This window comes from Hemiscyllium ocellatum, chromosome 48 (assembly GCF_020745735.1).
Source record: "Hemiscyllium ocellatum isolate sHemOce1 chromosome 48, sHemOce1.pat.X.cur, whole genome shotgun sequence".
NCBI classification, from domain to species: domain Eukaryota; kingdom Metazoa; phylum Chordata; class Chondrichthyes; order Orectolobiformes; family Hemiscylliidae; genus Hemiscyllium; species Hemiscyllium ocellatum.
This window is the reverse complement of record NC_083448.1, coordinates 8,972,527-8,994,037: the sequence shown is the minus strand read 5'-3', so window position 1 is coordinate 8,994,037 and position 21,511 is coordinate 8,972,527. Positions and strand designations below refer to the sequence as shown.

The window sequence follows — 21,511 nt, the reverse complement described above, 5'->3', positions numbered from 1 at the left end:
GTTAACAAACAAATCATTCATTATTTATTCCAATGGTAAAACAGGCCTCTGAGGCTGAACCTATTTTCCTGAGACTGAACATTACCATTGCGAATCAGTATCGTGCAAAAATAGACAGTTGTAGTACTGTTTCTGATGAAAGAGCTGAATCTTCCCAGAGAAATTAACTGTTTAAAAATGATCCTAAAGATGTCTTTTCTGTTCAGAACAAAACACCATCTATGGTGGGATCCCTGCGCCACAAGGCTACAGGAGAAAGAGACGGCGAAGGAAATTCTCAGCAAGTCGGGAGAAATTTAGTGAGGGGGAATTGTATCCCAACAGGCAGTACAGATCTGATACTGAGGAAGGAGATGGGAGAGGACAGACTGCTACAGAGAGAGCCATTACCAGTAAGTCATTAACAATCTACTGTTGAGAAGTTATGATTCATGTAGGTTTATCACTTCTGTGATATTTCATGTGCAATTAGCCAGCCATTTTCCCATCTCCGAAAGTTTATGATGAGTATTCAAAGAAAATTAAAAACATGTTCAACATTCTTGTGATGTTTCTTTTGATTGCTCAGAGCAGTGGCCAGAGATGAATCATTAACCTGGACAACGCTGATAGGTTGATGATCCTGAATTCACTTCACAAATTCAGTGTGATCAGGTCCAAGGATTCCATTCTACAATAATCAAAACTGAAAGCAATGTAATCATGGGTTTGATAGAAATGCGTTTGGCTAGACATTGTGATTTGATGGGATCACCAGAAACGCATCCTGATGCATAAGTGTTGGAGGCCATCAGCCTTTCCTTCCATAGGCCACAGATTCTGAGGCTAATCACGGAGAATTATATGGTGTCAATGGTCCTTCTTCTCCTGTGCTCTCATAGTTGCCCAGAAAACTAACAACGGCATGATAGCCCCTATCCTGAGCCCAGGCCCTAAGTCCTTTGTGTAGGAATCATTGACTTGCATTTGAAAGGTCTTAATAAATGGCTGCGTTGGGTTTAGTCCAAGAGCTAAGACTACACAACACATTCTTCATTGAAACCTTCGCACTTAAGACCAATTGAAACGGTTCGGCCATTCCATTAGCTGGACAGACTGCCTCTATAAGTGCAGTTTGGCTTTTAAAAGTATACATGTTTAAACTGTTTAATTTGTTGTTTTGTTCACATTAGCTTATTCATTTATTTATTTGGGGGATGTGGGCATCACTGGCTGGGCTAGCATTTATTGTACATCCCTGATAGCCCTGAATCACCTCCTTGAATTACTGCAGTTTGATGTTAAATCAGTTACAGTGTGACATGAGTTGCTGTACAAAGAACATAACGTCTTGAAATTAAAACCTATCATGCTGTTTTTAATGTTGATTGTTTATTTTCCTGGCTATTCACAGCAGTGTGGAGATCCTAATCCAAAGGAAAATGGACTTAACAACAAATGATTAAACTGTTGCCTGCATTAAGTATCTCTGTTTGATTAATCCAGAACCTTGACTGGCAACAATGACATATGCAGTCACTGAGCAATGTTGTTCCATGATTCAGAAAATATATTCCACAGCAGAGATCAGGTGAATAAGAATCACTAGCTCAAGATAACCCAATGCCCTAGAACAAAGGCACCAAGGTTAAACTGTGCTGACAAACAATTATCTAAAAAAATTGGTGGATTCACTCAGGTGAGTTGAAATGATGGAAAGAGGCATTGTTTTTCATTATTCTACATTAAATATTTACTGAATAGATTCCATCATGTGATTGGATGAGTTAAGTAATAAGGGCCATGTTTAATCCCCAGTTTGTGCTGAATCCACTGAGACAGCAGAAGGAAATGGAATCAGTACAATCAACTTCAGATAAAGAGGGGTGATCCCAACCTGGTCCCATGGCTCCTGGAAGCTTCATGCATGAGCTGACCACTTTGCTGTGGTATTATTCTCCCTTTGTGGTCAAGTATACTCCATGAGTGCACTCACTTTGGTGAAATTCTGGCCAAGGAACTGTCGATCAGAAAGAATTTCTGCTGGAGCCAACACTATCATTTTTATCTTAATTACAGGGTACCTTCTCAATGGTCAGGGAAGGCATTTGTTTAAAAACTTTATCAGTGCCCTGAATTGTCTTGTATTTTGTTCCTCAGACTATGAATTAGATCATTCAGTATAATGATATACTCAGGTGGAACTCCGAAACACAGTCTGGCGTTATGTCAAATAGATATTCCCTCACATACTCCACAATAACGATCCTATACTCAAACTGTACCTGTGACTCCAGCAATCAGCCAGAACTGGATAAACCTCCACAGTATCCAATCTTGGCCCATTAGCTACTTTACTTTGGTTTTTGCGCTTGTTTCCAATTTTGTCGCAAGAACTGTGTTGCTGAGCAATGGTTCTGTCACATTGCCTGATCTCAGTTGCAGCCGCACGCCACTTGTGGCTCAACCGCTTACTGGGGTCACACAGGGGTCAAAACCAGCTTCCAGGTCAGCTTCTGATGATTGTGTGTAAAGGACATTGGGATTGCTATGTGCTCAGTGCCAGATTCTGAAAGCATAGACAGTTGGGAGGAACTAAAGGCACATTGTTTCCAGTTGAGATTCAAGGTACAAATAAATCTCAGCATTGCAAATGTTAATCTGTTAACTATTGCCACCCAATGGCCCTGCCCAAGGAATATTTTATACTTAACTCTGTAAGATCCTAAGCTGCTAGTATGTCAAGTAAACAGGAACTTACTGCAGCCCATATGCAACATAAATCTGGCTGGCGTTGAAACTTTTATCAGCAACAATTCATTATGTAGCATTCAGAACAAGAGGAGGCCATTCAGCCCCTTAAGCCTGTTCCTCATTCAATTAAATCATGGCTCATGTATACCTCAACTCTATTTGCCCATCTTGTCGCCATGCTTGTTGATACTCACACTCAACAATTACTGAAATGCAAATTCCAATCAAGGTCCCTGCTTTTGATTCCCAGAACAGTTGGTCTCTCCCATTCTCTGTTCCTCTCCTGTCAGGTAAGAGGTATCCTAGATTTCTGAACTTTCCACAGAATCGTGGTGATTTCTGCTATTCCTGAGGAGAGAGTGGAATTATTGAAATAAATGTAAAGCTATATTCCCCTTCAAAACATGAACCTGGCTTTATTTTGAAAGGAGAATGGGGAGGAGGCTGACAAATTCCCACCCTTCTTGAGTGAATGAAAAATATCTTCAAAATTCTCCCTTAAGGTGCTGGAACTGATAGATGCAGGTACACATTGATTGTCTTTGATTCATGCTGAAAGGGCATTATTAATGGACAGAGAGAAATAAATATTCACCATTTACTAAACTTCAGCTTCAGAGTTTTAAAAAAATGAAAAGCTTGAATAAAAGATAAGGGGGCCATTGAATGTAAAAAATTATCTATTTATTGGGGGCTATTTTTATTGATGCACAGGGGAGCTTTGTAGAAAAGGTTCGGGAATAGTTAAGGTCAAAGCTTTCTCAGAATTGAAATGGGTAAGCTCTACTGGGTTTGGCATAATCATCAATAGGACTCAACTCAGCAAAGGGCGTGCTATTCCATTTAATCTCCAGGGCAAGCAGCTCTGTGTAACAGGCTTTGACACACTCTGTAAGGCTGCAGCAAGTTACCCCGAGCACAGACAGGCCTGCTTTTAATGTGTGTGACAAAATGAGTGAGAGTGAACCAGGTAGGGTCGAAACCATGGTTTTTTGTTGTTGATTTGTCAGTTGCTTTTTTTGAGGCCAGGATTGGCGTGTTTGTCTTGTAGCCACGAGAGAACTGATGCAATTCATTTTGTTTCACTTTTAACACTTTGTAGACTACAGTAACATCGCTTCATTCAAGGACAGGATATAACTGGGTCATGACAAAACTATGGTCTTTGCTCTTGTTTTCTCAAACTCTACTTCACAATAGTTGGTTTTACAAGTACACAAAGAGTGGTTTCTACTTTGCAGAGGGGGTGTGTGCCAGTTTGTCGACACTGATGCTGGTTTCTCTCCATGAATTTGGATACAACTGAGAGTTTAAGTGGACGAACATTATTTTTTAAGTCTTCCAGAATTTGATAGTCTTGTTACTTTTAAACAAAAGCCATGATTTGTTGCACTGGAATAATTTGGTGGTTCTCCCCTTTTTGCTAAGCGAAGACGGCAAGAAGCCAACATATAGACTAACTATGAAACCTTCCAATCAGATGGAAGAAACAGCACAAGAGCGAGTAGCTGTGACTCTGCTCCTCTTGTGCCCTATAAAGCAGGAAAGTAACTGCCCCTCGCTCAATCTCCTGGCTGTGGAATCAAAGTCAGATTACGGTAACCATTCAATGGATGTATGTAGGCCAGCAATCAAGACCGGACTTCAAATCACTGTGGCCCATGGTATAGAGTCAATCAATGTACGACGAGTGCTATTGTGCGTGTGTGTGTGTGTGTGAGTTTCAGCAGCGATGCCTTTCAATTGTTGAAGTCTCCTGACACATATTGTCACATCAAGATTGGCACTTCAACAAAGGAAGCAAAAGACTGCCAGTGTCTGTGGAGGTGCACTTCACAATGAATCACTGAGGGGGAGGAGAGAAGGTCAGCGGAAAATGATGAAGGCTGAATGAAGCCTCAGCTCATCAGATACACAATAGGGCTGAATTGTGCTTCGAGGGGCTGCAGATAGCTGATCGGTTTAACACTGTCTTCCCATGGTTTTTACTGGAGGTGGGTACAAAACATTGATGATTCTCTTTGACCAGTTGTTGCTTTACTGTCAGAAATTCACTGACAGGTTACAATGGGAAGGAATGGAAATCACATGAGAGTTTGCGGATAGTTAATTTGCAAATGAGTCAAAGAATGTGAAGTTGTGCAACAGCCAGAATTTGACTTGCCTTCCATCGCCACTTTAAGAGCGTTTTACTCGAAGACAACATTGTAGGATTGGCTTGTAACCATAGGAACTGGAATTCCTGCTCGGAAGAATTAGTTACAATTGCTTTTTAGTCAGAAAGTTTCACTTGCAGTTCAGAAGAACCGGCAGTCTTGGAAATGATAGGTAAATTATGGGAATGAGGACATGACAGCAATGTAAATACTGGAGACATTTAATTTCAGGGATAAAGCAAAAGCTTTTATCTGATTCATGCTGAGGAGCAAAGGGATGGTTAATGGAATTAAAACTCTATTTAATGGGATTAACTTCTATCAGCAGAAGCATGCACATGCTGGTAAAGTAAGAGAAAACTGAAGTGAAGCAATGGATTAAATGGTGCCCTTTGAACGCAGGTGGAGTGGAAATACCTTCCCCAACAGGTGCGAGGAAAGTAGAGAGAAATACAAAAGGCAACTGAGGATAATAAATGCAAGGATTAGGAATGTTACAAATTATAATGGTGAACTAATGTAGCAATGGTGGACTATTTTCCAGTTCTGTCAAAGTCAGGAATCAATCAAGGGCCGCATTGTTTTTTGGAGAGATTTATTAGGTCAACTTAGGTCTGAGGCCAGATAAGTGAGTACTGAGTGAACCAGGTATTTTACATCAGTTTTCACTTCTAAAGGTGATGGTGTAGCCCTAGTGTAGATGAATTGGAGAGCTCAAGTGGCTTTAATTGGGGTCACCTCAGAAACTGAAGATTGAGATTGGGATAAATTAATCTGATCCAACAACACAGAGTGCTGCAGGAAATGGAAACCGTTGACTCATGTAACCAAGAATTTGCCAAAATACGCATTAGCTCCCATCAGATTAGAAGGTTCGTGTGGTCCTATAATGTAAGAAAGGGAAGAAACCAGACCCTGGCAATTGTCAGTTTGACGTTGGGTAAGCATGATGTGTGATTTCTGATCACTTGACAAGGTGGACAGTTGTTTATCTTTCTCTACATTGCTTCAGAGGGTGTAAGTCCCATCTCACTGACTGAAGTGAATTACCTAAGGAAACATTTGAAATTGTGAATCTTGGCATTCCTGTTGATGTCACTTACCTTGATTTCCATACATTAATCTTTCATGAAAGTTTATCAAAGATTAGAATTTAGGGGATTGTCAGGCAGATATCAGGCGAGATAAGAAATCTTTTGAACAAAGGGCTTTGTCAAGGGGAAGGATTTGAATGGAGCTTGATCACAACTGGGTACCATTACTGGGACATATGCTATTCACTAGTTTGATCCCTAATTTGGATGAGTGTGCTATAGCAACTTATTTCACTTTTAACAGATCACATAAAAATGTACACAATGATGAATAATTCAGGTGAAATAATCAGCCAATTTACATAGAGGATGAAGTTGTCTTTGTGAATGGCATTTGCCCTAAACAATACAAATCATTGTCAATGGTTGTCCCTTGATTCGAGGATGGCATTTACTGCGGGTGGTGGTGGGTTTCTGCCAGGAATCTTCTTGTGGCCGGGCACAAGTCAATCTATCGATCATTGGCACATGATGCAGGACACCTCATAACGTATTGTGATCTGCAGTACTGTATCAGGTTTCTTTTATTTCCATTCATCTATCTCTTTATTGAGTTCTTGGAATTCCAGATGTGATTAAGCTTGTTGAAAAAATTAATGCCTTATAGAATCAGCCACAATCAGATCAGACATGAACTCACCAAATCAGAGAAGAGGATCAATGGGCCAAATGGTCTAATCCTGCTTTTAATTCATATGTTCATATTCTGAATGATGGGCCCTTTATTGGTCATTCTGGTCAGTACCTCAGTGTTACAGTGTTCATATTATGTAGTTTTACCCCTTACAGGTGGCAGCAGTGTCAAGAATGATTAGAAATGCAGTGAGGAGAGCAATTACTGCTAGTGTACATGTAGAAACATTTGGTTTCTCTGAATATGCTCAGACTTTGACCTTTTTTTTTGGTGTCAACCTGTCAGAGACAAACTGGTTGGAAAATTGCAATTGGCATTGTAAAGTGAAACATTAATTTAAAATTCAGAGGAACACTTACAACAGTGTTAGCAGTTAAAGCATTTGTTGCCTGCAAATAGGAAGAATGTCAAATTTCACTAAGATCTAAAACGGTTATGTCCATTGTTCTGTTTACTCTTTATGACAGTAGTGATTGGGATATCTGTTCTCGACAACTATAACACTTTCAATCTACATTTTCACTAGCGCATAAACAAAATTTTCATTTGAGAGTAAGCAAATCCAGCAACTCCTTACAGCATTGGATGGTTCCAGAGTGTTGAAAGAAAAATGAACAAGAACCTGAAGAGAAAACATAAATACAGTCATGCAGAGATAAAGTCATATGATGAGTGATGTTGCTCTTTCAGAGAGCTGGCACAGGCACAGTAGCCTAAAGGTCCGAGTCTGTGCTGAAACCATTTTATTCTAAAGTGAGTATCCCTGTTTTGTAATGGAGGGAAGGCCCAGGCATTTCCTGGTACTAAAGATATCAAGGGAAAGTGATAAAACAGCAATGAAGTAGAGGTCAACATGGTTGAGCAGTCTGGAGCAGCTGAAAGACCTACTCTGCTCCTTTATCCTATGTTTGTGTTTTCCTCATTGGATACTTGATCCCCAGTTGACTGGAGATCTGCAGTCCTTGTTTTTACCTGGAGATAAGAAAGAGTTCAGTGGCAAGTGGTGAATGAAAGAGCTAACAACAAGCTCATGTCCAAAGATACATCGTGATCATGGTTTCTTGCTGGAACACCCTGCTCCCCATAAAAACTTGACAGTGTTACTCAGACAGGATCATACTTTAATGTATTTTGCTGCACCTCTCTTGTATGCAGTGTCCCCTGCTGCTGAGCGTCTGAGATACATTCTGGGAGAAGACGATGATGGCCCAACTCCAACGCTTTTCACAGAGATGGATACCCTGCAGCATGATGGAGTTGAGTTAGAATGGAAGGAATCTGCCAGGTGAGCAATGGAAGTTCAATGATGTTTACTTCTATTGAACGAACCTCTGTTATGCAATTCTACAACTTTGTAATTCTAATCACCAGCCATGATGATGGTACAGTTGCTGTGCAAACAGGCAAGCAGTGATTTGCAGGGTTGCTATCACTGTGTTTGAAGTATACAGGAACCATTCAAAATAAGTAGCAAAAGCAAAAAGATTAGTGTCACACAAGTCTATCATCAGAACCAAATCTCTAAATGGTCCTGAAGTCGGCTAAGACTGTGCAGTAGAACTAAAGAAAATGAAGAAGTGTCCGTTTTCTCATCCGGCAATCTTGACTGTCAGAATCTCTCTCATTTATTTTTGCTGGGAATGTAATTCAAAAGTGGCATGACAGTTACTCAGGCGATTGAGACCAACATTCAGCACACAAATTTGAAACGTCAAGAGCTGCTTAGCTTCCTTGTGTGAATCATTGCCATGGTAATGAAGATCCAGGCTATCTTTACAAAGGAAGAAGGAGCACCTGATTGGTGGGGTTAAGGGGGGAGGAGGGGGAGGAGAATTGCCAAATTGGAGAGCCCGCTGAAAGCAGGCAAGGGGGTTGCAATTCACGATTAGCCAGTGCCCATTCATTGTCATGCAGGCAGCATGCCAACTTCACACTGCCTGCTCATTTGAATGATTGCTGTGTGCAGCTATTGCTAACCATGCTGTTCATTGGCTGGACACATCAGCAGGGGGCTCAAAATTGTAACTTCCTCACTGCACTTAAAGCTGGCTTGCACTGTTCAGATCTTGCCTGCACCTCTTTAAAGGGAGCTTCACTGAGCTTCGAGCAGCTGCTGACAATTATACATTGAGTTAGTTCAATATGGAAAACAGTGACGAATGGCACAACATTGAAGCTTTCAGACACTGCACTGAAGGGCCCAGAGGAAAGAAGGAGAGATGTTGACGTTGACAAGGAGTGTGGAAGTCTTCTTGAGGCAGCCGATAAGTACTAAAACTTGATTGAAGACTATGACATACTGCTGCAGGAAGTTCAGCAATCTCATCCAAGTGGACAATGAATCACCATCGACAAAAACAGCCAGGAGAACAGCTCAGGAGGAATCATCAGCAAAAATGACCCAAGAATCTGTCTTCAGGTAGAGGACACATGACTGTGACATCACTAGACTCAGATACCACTCAATTCACCGCACTACCATCTTACACTAACAAACAATATCCACCAGGCAGCACTCATAACCCACCTTTGTAGCTTCACCTCACCTTCACTCACTTAACATTACTACATGCTTTACACTGTCATCCCACAGCTTGTGCACACTGCCAGCTACCTAAGCATGGCAACTACAACAGCGAAACCACATTGTACAACACTCACTGAGACACGTGGCCCCTTCTTGCAAAAAATGGTGGTGGACAATTAGAACTAACTGAAGGGGATAAATATGCCTGCATCTTCCAAATCCCATTGAGGAGATGGTGTTGGGCATTTATGATCGCCAGAGTTCAGACTTCAGTGAACAGCCAAAATGAGACTGTCAAAGATCACACTATCTTCAAACCTAGTTTTGTTTCACACATCCCACTTAACACCCACAATCCAATGTCTGCTGTACACTTGGATCTCTTACACCCCACAACATCCTGCACCTCAACTTTACTCTTGTGTCTTTTCCTTCCAGATACACCAAGAGATGCAACCTAATCAGGGAGTGGGGGAAGAAAAGAAAGACACATCACTTGTTTGACAGTTACAGGTTCCAACTCAGATACTGACAGGCTTGTGTAGAGGTGGAGTCTGTTCATGGTGAGACACTGGGCAGAAGAGAGCAGCAAGGGCAGGGGGCAAGAATAGCACTGATGCCAGTTCAACAAAGGGTACTCCCATACATAAATCCCTCTGCACAGGACTTAGATGAGGACATCCCCGAGGTGGCTTACAGAAGAACAGTGGCAAACGGACAAAATGAACAGTTTGAGGCAGTGGGAAGTCGATCTCAAGGAGCAAGGATGGAATCCTGCAATCACTAGGCACAGAGCATTCAGGAAAACTTGGAGAACTCTGGTCTCACGCTTGAAGTATGACAACACACACGCATGAGAGAAAGTGAGGACTGCAGATGACGGAGATCAGAGTGGAGAGATCCAAGGAGCAGGAGAATTGATGTTTCAGGCATCAGCTTCCTGATGAAGGGCTTATGCCCGAAATATTGATTCTCCTGCTCCTCAGATGCTGCCTGACCTGCTGTGCTTTTCCAGTACACTAACATGACTGCTGTTTCAACATTCATTAGAGCATCTTTCGACAATATCGCCTGCTGTTTTGAATCCAAACACTATGGTACTCCAGAGCTGGTAGCACACTAAACTGAGACTAAACTGCAACAATTGGAAGTCATTCCATTATTTGTTTATTGAAATACACTTTCCAAATACAACTCTTTGAAGTCAATGAATAAGTGTAATCTGCAACATGAGTGAAATCATAACTTAGGCTTTAGGATTAACAGATTTGCTCTTCTGAAAGGAGCCTTTGTGCCCAACTTAATTAGAATTTGCTCTGATACCTATTAATTTTCAAAAAAACGACAGGATGATCAGTCTGCACCAAGGAAACCAGAAATTGTGTTGTAATTGAAATGTGGTTTCTTCAAGCTTTATTTTGAGTTTGGACTGAAGCATTGGTAGCGAAGACACAACTGTTAAACTGTTCTGGTGTAGTCACCTGTAGTAGGGAGTGGAGTCAAAAGATGCATTTCAAAAGATCAGTGGGAAAGTGGTGAGTCCAGTAGGATTAGTTCTTCAGAGTTGTTCAGGCAGTGGCTGTGCTTTTTAAGCACTCCAATGGTGTTTGGGTTTGGGCAATTCCATGTGATCATATTCACGCTGCCAACAATTCATGAGCAAGGTGGCCAGTGGACATCCCTTCTCACCCAGCTGCTACCCTCTGGTTCAGCAAAAGCAAAATAGTGCAGATGCTGAAAATGTGAGATAGAAACATCCCTGCTGAGTTCCTCCAGCACCTTATGTTTTTCTCTCTGTCCCTCTGTGTATTGGTTATATAATTTCTGACATCAGTGCCACCAGCATGGCGATTTTCACTGGAACCACCTGTGTTGCCCTTCTCTGCCACCAGTGTTCCTCCTTCGTAAGTTACAAGAAGTTCTGTGTAAGTTGTGAAGGATGCCCACACAAAACCTTTGGCAGAATAAAGATTTGATGAAACTGCACCTGAACAGCCAAATGGCTAACTTCATCTTACTTCTGATGAAATGTCATTAATCTAAACAGTACAGGCATGGAGAATTTCCAGCATTTAGTGTGTCCATACTATCGATGTTAATTGCTTGGTTGAGCCAGTGGGTTGGTCCAATAGTTTGGGGGCTTATTTTTGTTTGTATCTTTGTGCATTTGCCTATATTTTCCCATCACCCCACAACTGGGGTACATCAAGGCCCAATAACTGTGGTCTAGTGCTCTGGGAGGCCCACTGGGCATTGGTAAGGAGCTGAGCTGGCCTGCTGACTATTTCCAGCATTCTCTCAATTGGGTTCCTGATTCCAGCGTCTGCGGCTCTTTGCTTTCATGTAAACCTTGCTATTGCACTTATGCCAGGGTTTGGGTCACTCTTCTTAAGACTGAGGATAAGTTTCCTTCCCTCTGGTACTGTGAGTCCTGAGGTGAATACATAGACTAATGTTGGATCTGCACACCCTGCTTCGAATGCACGTAAAGTTGTGGACAGGAACCGAACTCCTATTTTTAAATATGCACTTAAAGAACCTGTTTGAAATGCATGTGCTAAATCTTTTTTACTCTCCCTTTCAAGATGGGTAAAATTTGAAGAGAAAGTAGAGGAAGGAGGCGAGAGATGGAGTAAGCCCCATGTGTCTACATTATCCCTGCACAGTCTGTTTGAGCTGCGAACATGTCTCCAGACAGAGACTGTACTGTTAGATTTGGATGGATATTCCTTGCCACAGATCATAGGTAAAACACTGTTTTGTTGTCTCCTGCTATGAAGTAGTTAAAAATCATTCAAACCAAGTAAGTCAGTGCACATGACCTGGAGCATAATCTCTGTGAAACTGTTTCCAATTGAATGAAAATAATGCAGAAAGCCTTCAAGTTTCTCTCGCTGATCAACGCACCACAACTAACATGACTGTTAATTCTATTAAAAATGACACTCGTTATACATGAAGGTTGCCTAATTGACATTCTGAGAAGATTTGGTTAAGCTAGAGCTCTTCTGCATTCAAACAGATGCCACAGATGGTTCCTCCTAACGGTATTGGAAATAATGAACAGAGTAGAGAAAGTAAGCTCAGATACAGCAGGATAAGAAGTGGGAGGCTTTGAAACTCAAAAATTAGGAATAGTGCCAGGAATGCAGTAATAGTTGAGGCATGTTGCCAAGAAGGCTTGTTTGGACCAGTGCACTTCATAATGGGAGATTTAGCATTGTGAAGTGAAAATATCAATGGACAGAAACACCTAGAACCATGTCTACTCCCTGAGCTTGTAGGAAAGTTACAGAGGTGTGGAAGGATGTAACTTTGCACACATCATTCTTCATCTAAGTAAAGAGGGGCCATAGAAAATTTGAAAAGTTTTCTTGTTAGAGGAAAGGGTAGGAATAAAAAAATTAAGCCCATTAATGCCCAGCCATTGCAACAAAAAGATTAAAATGTCCATGATTACAGATGACATCATTGAGAAGCAAATTGAAGATGGACTTATTAAAGCAGATGTCCGAGAACAGATATCCTACATCCTCCTGAGAAAACATCGTCACCAAACCAAGAAACCCATCCATCGCTCTCTCGTTGACATTGGGAAATCATCAACAACATCATCAGGTAAACCAAACTGTATGATGTGTCATTAATGGCAGGCCCTGAATCAAAAGCCAATACTTAGGATGGACTTTATCTGTCTTTTCATTTCTCTGTGATGAACAGTTGGGCTTAGGAGTATCATTCTGACTGTTGCTGGAGAAAATTATTTTGTATCAAAACAATCTGTATTAATTCAGGTTTGAACAGCACCTCACTTCCTTCTAATTTGTCACTATCTTGCCTCACTGATAACCAATACCCTAAATTTAGCAATTCACATAAGATTTGCAGATTAGGTGGACTGGCCATGTTAAATTGCGGTGTAGCATCCATGGATGTGCAGGCTAGGTGGGTTAGCAGGTGTAGGGGTTACGGAGATGGGATATGTCTGGGTGGGATGTTCTTCAGAGTTTCATTGCAAACTCGATTGGTTGATTGGCCGCTTTCCGCATTGTAGACATTCTATGATTCAAATTGTGCATTTTATGAATTATTTTTAAAGGCGCTGCTTCCAAACATGTTTCTTGGGTGGAATTTTATGTCTTTTAGTTTCTGAATATTCCATGATTTTCTGTGACTAACTTGTACTTGCAGGAACTTGAGACCATTTCGAAAATACAATAGATTGAACATATTTTTCATTGTCAGTTGAATACCTGACCAAAATGTAGTCATCTTAAGGGAAAGGGGCTGCACTTACAGGAATAGGACTGGGCCATTCAGCCCCTTAGTCCTGTTGCATGGTTAATTTGTGTCAAAAATAAGCTATGTCTCAATGCCATTTATGAGCCTTTTTACTTGATACCCTGCTTTGAGAGATATCTTTTTAACTGTGTCTTGAAAATTTTGATTGAGCTCAGCATCTGCAACTGTTTGGGAAAGAGCTTCAGATTTTTCGTCCCTAATCTGTTGCTATCAGTAAATATGGTGAGTTTGAACTGGAAAGGGTACAGGTACAAATTGGCTATTTGTCATGTATTCATACTGAATCATGGTTGGTCAATCTGGCAAGTTTGCTTGCAACTTTGTGCTGTTTCCAAAAATATCTGACACATGGAGAATACAAAGATTTCTGACTGACAGGGCAATAGGATGTTATGAAGCTTCGCCAAACCATGCCAGGGAACAGAATGCAATTGCTTCCGTGGCTGATTTCCTGATGTTTCTGTGAACACTCAAAGGGAAGCATGAAGCAGAAGGATGGCTCCTTCTGGGAAAAGACACTTGAGGGGTGTTAATCTTGGCCGTATCTCCCTGAAATAAAAACAACCTACTTTAGACCAGGAATGGTAGTGAAACTTGTTGCTTGCCAACGGTCATTTTGATGTGTGAAATAATGTGGGAAGATTGAAAAGGAGTAGCTGAAACACACACCATCATTTACAAGTGTATGGTTTGACATCTGTAGAGACAATTTTACATTTCACAAATGTATGATCTCCATATCGCTCTTGTTCTGGCATCTTGGACATCCCAATTTTCTTTGCTCCACCATTGGTGGGGATGTCTTCAACTGCCTAGGCCCGAAGCTCTGAAATAAACACTTCCATGACTCTGCCTCCCTCTCTTCTCTCAATAAAATCTATTGCTTTGACTAAATTTCTGGTCACTTGCCATAAGTCACCTTATAGAGTCATAGAGATGTATAGCATGGAAACAGACCAACCGTCCATGCTGACCCAGATATCCCAACCCAATCTAGTCCCATCTGCCAGCACCCAGCCTATATCTCTCCAAACCCTTCCTATTCATATACCCATCCAGATGCCTTTTAAATGTTGCAATTGTACCAGCCTCCACCACTTCCTGTGGCAACTCATTCCATACCCATACCACCATCTGTGTGAAAAAGTTGCCTCCATAGGTCTCTTTTATATCTATCCCCTCTCACCCTAAACCTATGCCCTCTAGTTCTGGACTCCCCAACCCCAGGGAAAAGACTTTACCTATTTACCCTATCCATGCCCCTCACAATTTTATAAACATCTATCCAGTCACCCCTCAGCCTCCAACACTGCAGGGAAAACAGCCCCAGCGTGTTCAGCCTCACCCTATAGCTTAAATCCTCCAACCCTTGCAACATCCTTGTAAATCTTTTCTGAACCCTTTCAAGTTTCACAACATCTTTCTGATAGGAAGGAGACCAGAATTGCATGCAATATTCCAACTGTAGCCTAACCAATGTCCTGTACAGACGCAACATGACTTACCAACTCCTGTACTCAATACTCTGACCAAGAAAGGAAAGCATACCAAACGCCATCTTCATTATCCTATCGACCTGCAACTCCACTTTCAAGGAGCTATGAACCTGCACTCCAGGGTCTCTTTGTTCAGCAACACTCCCTAGGACCTTACCATTAAGTGTATAAGTCCTGCTAAGATTTGCTTTCCCAAAATGTAGCACCTCATATTTATCTGAATTAAACTCCATCTGCCACTTCTCAGCCCATTGGCCAATCTGGTCCAGATCCTGTTGTAATCTGAGGTAACCCTCTTCGCTGTCCACTACACCTCCAATTTTGGTGTCATCTGCAAACTTACTCACTGTATCTCTTATGCTCGCATCCAAATCATTAATGTAAATGACAAAAAGTAGAGGACCTAGCACCGATCCTTGTGGCACTCCATTGGTCACAGGCCTCCAGCCTGAAAAACAACCCTCCATCACCACCTTCTGTCTTCTACCTTTGAGCCAGTTCTGTATCCAAATGCTAGTTCTCCCTGTATTCCATGAGATCTAACCTTGCTAACCAGTCTCCCATGGGGAACCTTGTCGAACACCTTACTGAAGTTCACATAGATCACATCTTCCGCTCTGCCCTCATCAATCCTTCGGTGTAAAATTTGAAGGAAACGCATGTGAAAATGTTTGCAACACGTTGTTGTGTGAAAAGGTACCGTATCAAAGCAAGTCGTTGTTGTTATATTTCATCAGTGCTCCAGATGATGCCGCAACATACACGAATGGGAAAGACAGGTGGGAGGTCCTTTTCTGTGAACACTATCTGCCAGATGGGGAGTTTAAGAAGGACTCAATTTTCAATCTCAGCTGGTGTGAGTTTTCTAGCCCTGAAGAATCTGCAGCCTGGCTGAACCAGAAAAATGTGGCTGGTGTACAAAATGGTGGTTGTCTTATAGATGGTCAAAGGTCAAGGCAGCAGCTTATTATGTATTCTGTATTTTTAGAATGCTGGCACTGACAGCTGAAAGGTGAAATACATCCCATTATCCAATAATAAAAGATGAGGAGACAATTTTGTTTCGTTGCCATGATTCTTTCATGCACACGCATTGCAATGATTCCCTTCCTACTGTTATATATATTGTTTCTTTCCTTACTAACTGTTTGAATTACCACATTACCTACAGCTCGCAGTCCCAACCGAATCCCTGGCATTGGGACAAACTTTTACCGCTCTACTGACGACTTGAGACTGAGGCAGGCTGCCAGTTATGGATGGCTACGTAAGTCACCTCTGGAAGTTATCCAGTGACCAGCTAACTAAGATGAAGGCACCACATGTAGCCTACATGCATGCATCCTTTCCTTGGTTAATGCCCAGACAAAGTATTCGCCAATAAATTGAAGGATTTCAAATGCCAACTTATTCTTTTCACTGTCTTCACAACTCTTTCTTTTTCTGTTAAGATGTATCTATGTGCGTTCCAAATTACATGATGTGGCTTTGTTTTTTTTTCCACATTACAGGTCGTGCTCAAAGCAGAAGCATGAATGACATCGCAGATACGCCCAGCACAGATCAGGTCAGTCTCAACCATGTGACAATGGATGGAAATCATCATCATGAACTCATGCCCTGAACCTCAGAATTTTCATGGACCTCTGAAGACATGTAATCTCCTATCACAGATTTGTAGTTAAACACTTGCATCATTGTGTTAGCTCATTTTTCCTGACACAAGGTATGTATAGTGAGGCAGTCCACTCCCTCACTATAGATTTCAGGCTGCTGTATTTGTCAAGGTGTAGTAAGAACATTTGTAAGTGGCCTCAGGTCCTCTACTTATGAAGAAAACCACAAAAAAATTAACTTGAATTGCTTCTCCTGAAAAGCATTTCATGAGCCTTTCCTAGTGTGCAGGGTGTTCTAGCTAAGTGCATAAAGAAATGGTTGAGCAACAGGAGACAGAGTAGTAGTTGAAGGGAGTTTCTTGAAATGGGGAAAGGTGACCATTGGTGTTCCACAGGATCAGTGCTGGGGCCACTGTTATTTATGATATACATAAATGATCTGGAAGAGGGCATTGTTAGTCTGATCAGTAAGTTTGCAGATGACACGAAGATTGGTGGAGTAGCAGAAAGCATAGGGGACTGTCAAAGAATACAGGAGAATACATATAGACTGGAGAGTTGGGGGGGGAAGTGGCAGATGAAGTTCCAGCCAGACAAATTTGAGGTTTTGGGAAGTCTAATTGTAGAGCGAACTATACTGTGAAGTTCATGAGCACAGAGATCTGGGAGTTCAGCTCCATTGTACCCTGAAGGTGCCTGCACAGGTGGATAGAGTGGTCAAGAAGGCATATGGTATGCTTGCCTTCATCAGACAGCGTATTGAGTATAAGAGCTGGGAGGTCATGTTAAAATTGTACAAGACATTGGTTTGGCCACATTTAGAATATTGTGCACAGTTCTGGTTGCCACATTACCAAAAGGATGTGGAAACTTTGAAGAGGGTGCAGAGAAGGTTAATGAGGATGTTGCCTGGTATGGAAGGTGCTAGGAAGAGAGGTTGAGCAGGGTTGGACTGTTTTAATTAGAAAAAAGGAGATTGAGGGTGGATCTGATTGAGGTCTACAAAATCATGAAGGGTATAGAGAGGGTGGATAGAGAAAAGCATTTTTTCCCAAGGTGAGAGTTTCAATAATGAGTGTTCAAGGTGAAAGGTGAAAAGTTTAAGGTGGATACACATGCAAAGTACTTTACACAGAGGGTGGTAGGTACCTGGAACGTGTTGCCAGAAGAGGTAGTAGAGGCAGGCATGGTAGATTAATTTAAGTTGTGTCTGGACAGATGCATGGGTAGGTGGGGAGCAGAGGGATAAAGATCCTGAGGAATTGGGTGATAGGTTTAGACAGTGGATTGGATCATCTCAGGTTTGGAGGGCCGAAGGGCCTGTTCCTGGGCTGTAAATTTTCTTCGTTCTTTGTTCTTTGAGCCCTGCTCCAAGTCAGTATGTGTGGACTTCAAATTAAAGACAGCAATGCCCTTCCTGCCCTTGTGTTTTTGGTTAGCAACTGGATAAATGGATCAAGGACACAGCATGTGGTGGTAGAATTTGCAATGTCGATGTCATGGCTTATTTGTTAGACAAGTAACAATTATACCATTGATAAATTCCCATGTCTTCCCATATCTGAGGAATTCATGTGCAGTGTGTTTTCTGGATTGGGCTCTCAAAACTTCCAAGTAATTAGCAATGAAAATAATGCATAAATCCCATAAAATGTTAACAGCAGCCTTTGATCTTTTACTAGGATTTTTTTTCAATTCTTTCACAGGATTGGGGCATTGCTGCTGAGGCAGCATTTATTGCTCATTCCTAATTGCTCTTGGGAAGGTGGTAATGAGCGACAGTTCTTGGAATGTAGGGAGACCCCTAGTACTCTTAGTGAGGGAAGTTGCAGGAGTCTGATCTAGCAACACTGAGGAATGGCAGGATGTGACTTGGAGGGAAACTTGTGATCCACGGTTTTTCCATCTGCTCCTCCTAGCTGGGAAACGTCATTGGTTTGGAAGGTGCTGTCAATGGAGCCTTAGCAAGTTGCAGCTTGTACATGGGACACCCTACTCGAGTGAATGCTGAAGCTGGTGGATTATTTTGTTCCTTTATTTTGTTGAATGGGATGTAAGTGCTGCTGTAGGGTGTTGTTGCCAATTCTTAATTAACCTCGAACTGTCCAGACCATTTCGGAAAGTAGTTAAGAGCCAACCACATTCCATTATAAGTGTGAGTGGATAAGTGAATGAGATGGGCTTTTATAATAATTGATATAATAATAATAATATTAAAATAATATTATTATTTTATTATAATACAATCATGTTCTCATGGTCACTAGCTTTGAATTATGAGCTGAATTCAAATTCCACCCACGGCCCTGGATAGATTTGAAACCCCCTCCTGATGGCATTAACCTAGTTTTTTGAATTATTGATCCAGTGACATGACCAGTCACTCTCACATTCCCCGAGAAAAGGATAGGGTACTGATAGAATGGGCTGCTTTGGTGTCCTGGATGGCGTCAAGCTTCTTGAGTATTATTGGAGCTGCCCCCATCCAGGCAAGCGGGGATTATTCCATCACAATCCTGACTTGTGTCTTGCAGATAATGGACTGTGTTGCAGCAGATTCATATTTAGATTTTATCTTTATGTGGGCTTGTGTTGTGAGGGTTGTCAATACCTAGACATTCCTTTAAACCGATCAATAAGTAGCCTCCATTCCCATCCAGACCATCCGACATACTTGTAATGTCTTGAACCTCACAATTTAGCTGGACCCCTGAAGTCATGTAATCTCCTAATACATATCAGCCAGGATATAACTGAAGGGCAGAATATGCTCACGCAGTTGAATGGCTCATTCCAGTTATTTTGGTTTCATGAGAGAGGCAACAAAACATTAGAAATCCACATTAACGAGGACAAAAAGTGGAAAGTTTCACTCTGACTCATTTTGCAGATCAAACTGCCCCAAAAGCATTCTCAGACTCTGTTAAATACTACATTGGAGTAATTCTCGTGAATGTGTAGAACCACTTAAAGAATTTTAAAAAGTCATTCTTATTGTACTGCACTTTAGATGAGAGGGAAAGTATCAGTAATGAACCGAAACCTCTCTCAAGAAAGCAAATACCTCTGCAACATCTCTCAGATGGCAGGAGTGATGACCTGTAGTGTGGCATATGTGAAAGTTCAAACTAGATAGGTTACTTTCAAAAGACAGTTTTAATTTTAAATCTTATAAACTTTCAAATCAAGTCATATTCTCCCTCTGTCTACACAGAGTATATCATAGAAATTAGTCTTGGATAGTTGACATAGTGAACTTTCTTTTTGGTTAATTTCATCTTGAACCTTAACTGTACTAACCTCACATTATGTGGAGTGTGAACATTCACTCAGTTCCATCACGCTACTGGGCTCCAAACCTTCCTTGTGCTGAAGGCAATATTCAAAAACATAAGCATAATAGCAATATTGTGCATAATACTAGAACAATAATTGAACACTGAGGTGAAGAATTTTTCCAACACACTCACTCTTGTTGGGAGATGACTGCTTCAAAGCCTGCTGCCAGTGATTATTCTTCACTTGTGAGCTGAGGCAGAGAGGTCATCAGGCAGCAGTGAGAGCAATGGTTCATGCTTCTGTTACCTGGCACCAAATGTCGAGAGAGTTAACTCAGTACAGTGTAAGAATCAAACCAGGTGCTGTCAGATTTGCAGTAAAACAGATGATCCTTTCATCCATGTTTTAGGAGAACATTATCCTTTCTCTAAAAGAAGCACAGCTACCTTATTAAATACAAACATGAAAGCACTGATATTGAGTGACAAGAAGAACAAACATGTACAATAACTCAATCTAATTCAACTCAAGACTTATACTAAGTTACTAAATAAACCCATGTTGAACCTACCTGGCATTCATATTGACAATAAACATTTCTTACTGTGATTCCCAAAGTTAGTATCTTAGAAAAAAACTTATAGAAGTGTAGTCAAAAATACCTTCAAGTTTGATTCATCTCAGTTTAGTTTTATTAAATATGTCACATTTTTGAATTGTTAATCAGATTATGAAGTAGCAGATTGCCACTGATTGAAATCATGAGGATGAAGCTTAATTCTGCACTTACATTCTTGACCTCATACCCGGCTTATCGACCTCACTATGTTGGCTGGCTTAATGAACAATATAGAGTCCAGCATTGGCCAACATCTGTGGGGAGCTAATGCAAAGATTTCTTAATTTAATTTGCAAAGTAAATTTGAACCTCAGATACTGTGTTTTAGAATTATAGATTCAGAGATGGACATTCACTGCAAATTTTTTTTAAGGAGGAAGCCTAGTTCTTAAACAAACTCTGGCTCTTCATTTTTAAGCATCTTCCTCAGAATTTTAGTTTTGTTTTAGTCATGTCGGTAGCTTTAACCATGTGCTGGAAAAAGTTACTGTTGTTTGCTAATTGTTGGTTCACTTGTCTGAGCATGATGAAGTTCAGGGTTGTGGGGATGGTGGTTACCAGTTAGCTCAATTGATTGGATGGCTGGTTCATGGTGCAGAGTGATGTCAAAAACACAATTTCAATTCCCACACTAGCAGAAGTCCTGTCTTCTCAAACTTACCCCTCACCTGAGGCATGGTGACCCTCAGGTTAAACTTGTCATTCCTCATTCATCTCTCAAGTCAGAGCAGTCATCTGCGACTATGGTGATTACTATTATAGGTGAGGCAATGAAAACACCACTGCAGCACACAATTAAAAGCACGATGCTGGAAATCTGAATTAAACACAGAAATTTTCTGAACTTCTGACAATGTCAGAACAGATTTGAAATACTGAGTTAGTTTCTATCTCCACGGGTAGAGTTGAGTTTCTCCAGCATTTTTGTGCTTGTGTCACTGCACACAAGATCTTGGAAACTCCCCTCAAGTGTTGAATTTGGGTGGATGTGAGCACACGCATCTTTCTTTGTCGAACTCGGCAATTCACCATTATTGTGTGAAAATCTGCTCAAG

General features: G+C 41.2%; 1 protein-coding gene across 1 annotated transcript in view; it reads left to right on the top strand.

Annotated features, from left to right (window-relative positions):
• Positions 1 to 7,834: 7,834 nt before the first annotated feature.
• Positions 7,835 to 21,511, top strand: part of LOC132836940 (electrogenic sodium bicarbonate cotransporter 4-like) — a 53,080-nt gene continuing 39,403 nt past the window's right edge. The window contains exons 1-5 of the mRNA XM_060856517.1: positions 7,835 to 7,902; positions 11,730 to 11,890; positions 12,607 to 12,762; positions 16,114 to 16,209; positions 16,454 to 16,509. Of these exons, the coding sequence (XP_060712500.1) occupies positions 7,850 to 7,902; positions 11,730 to 11,890; positions 12,607 to 12,762; positions 16,114 to 16,209; positions 16,454 to 16,509 (522 nt within the window). The 5' untranslated portion in view covers positions 7,835 to 7,849. The remainder of the gene's footprint in view (positions 7,903 to 11,729; positions 11,891 to 12,606; positions 12,763 to 16,113; positions 16,210 to 16,453; positions 16,510 to 21,511) is intronic.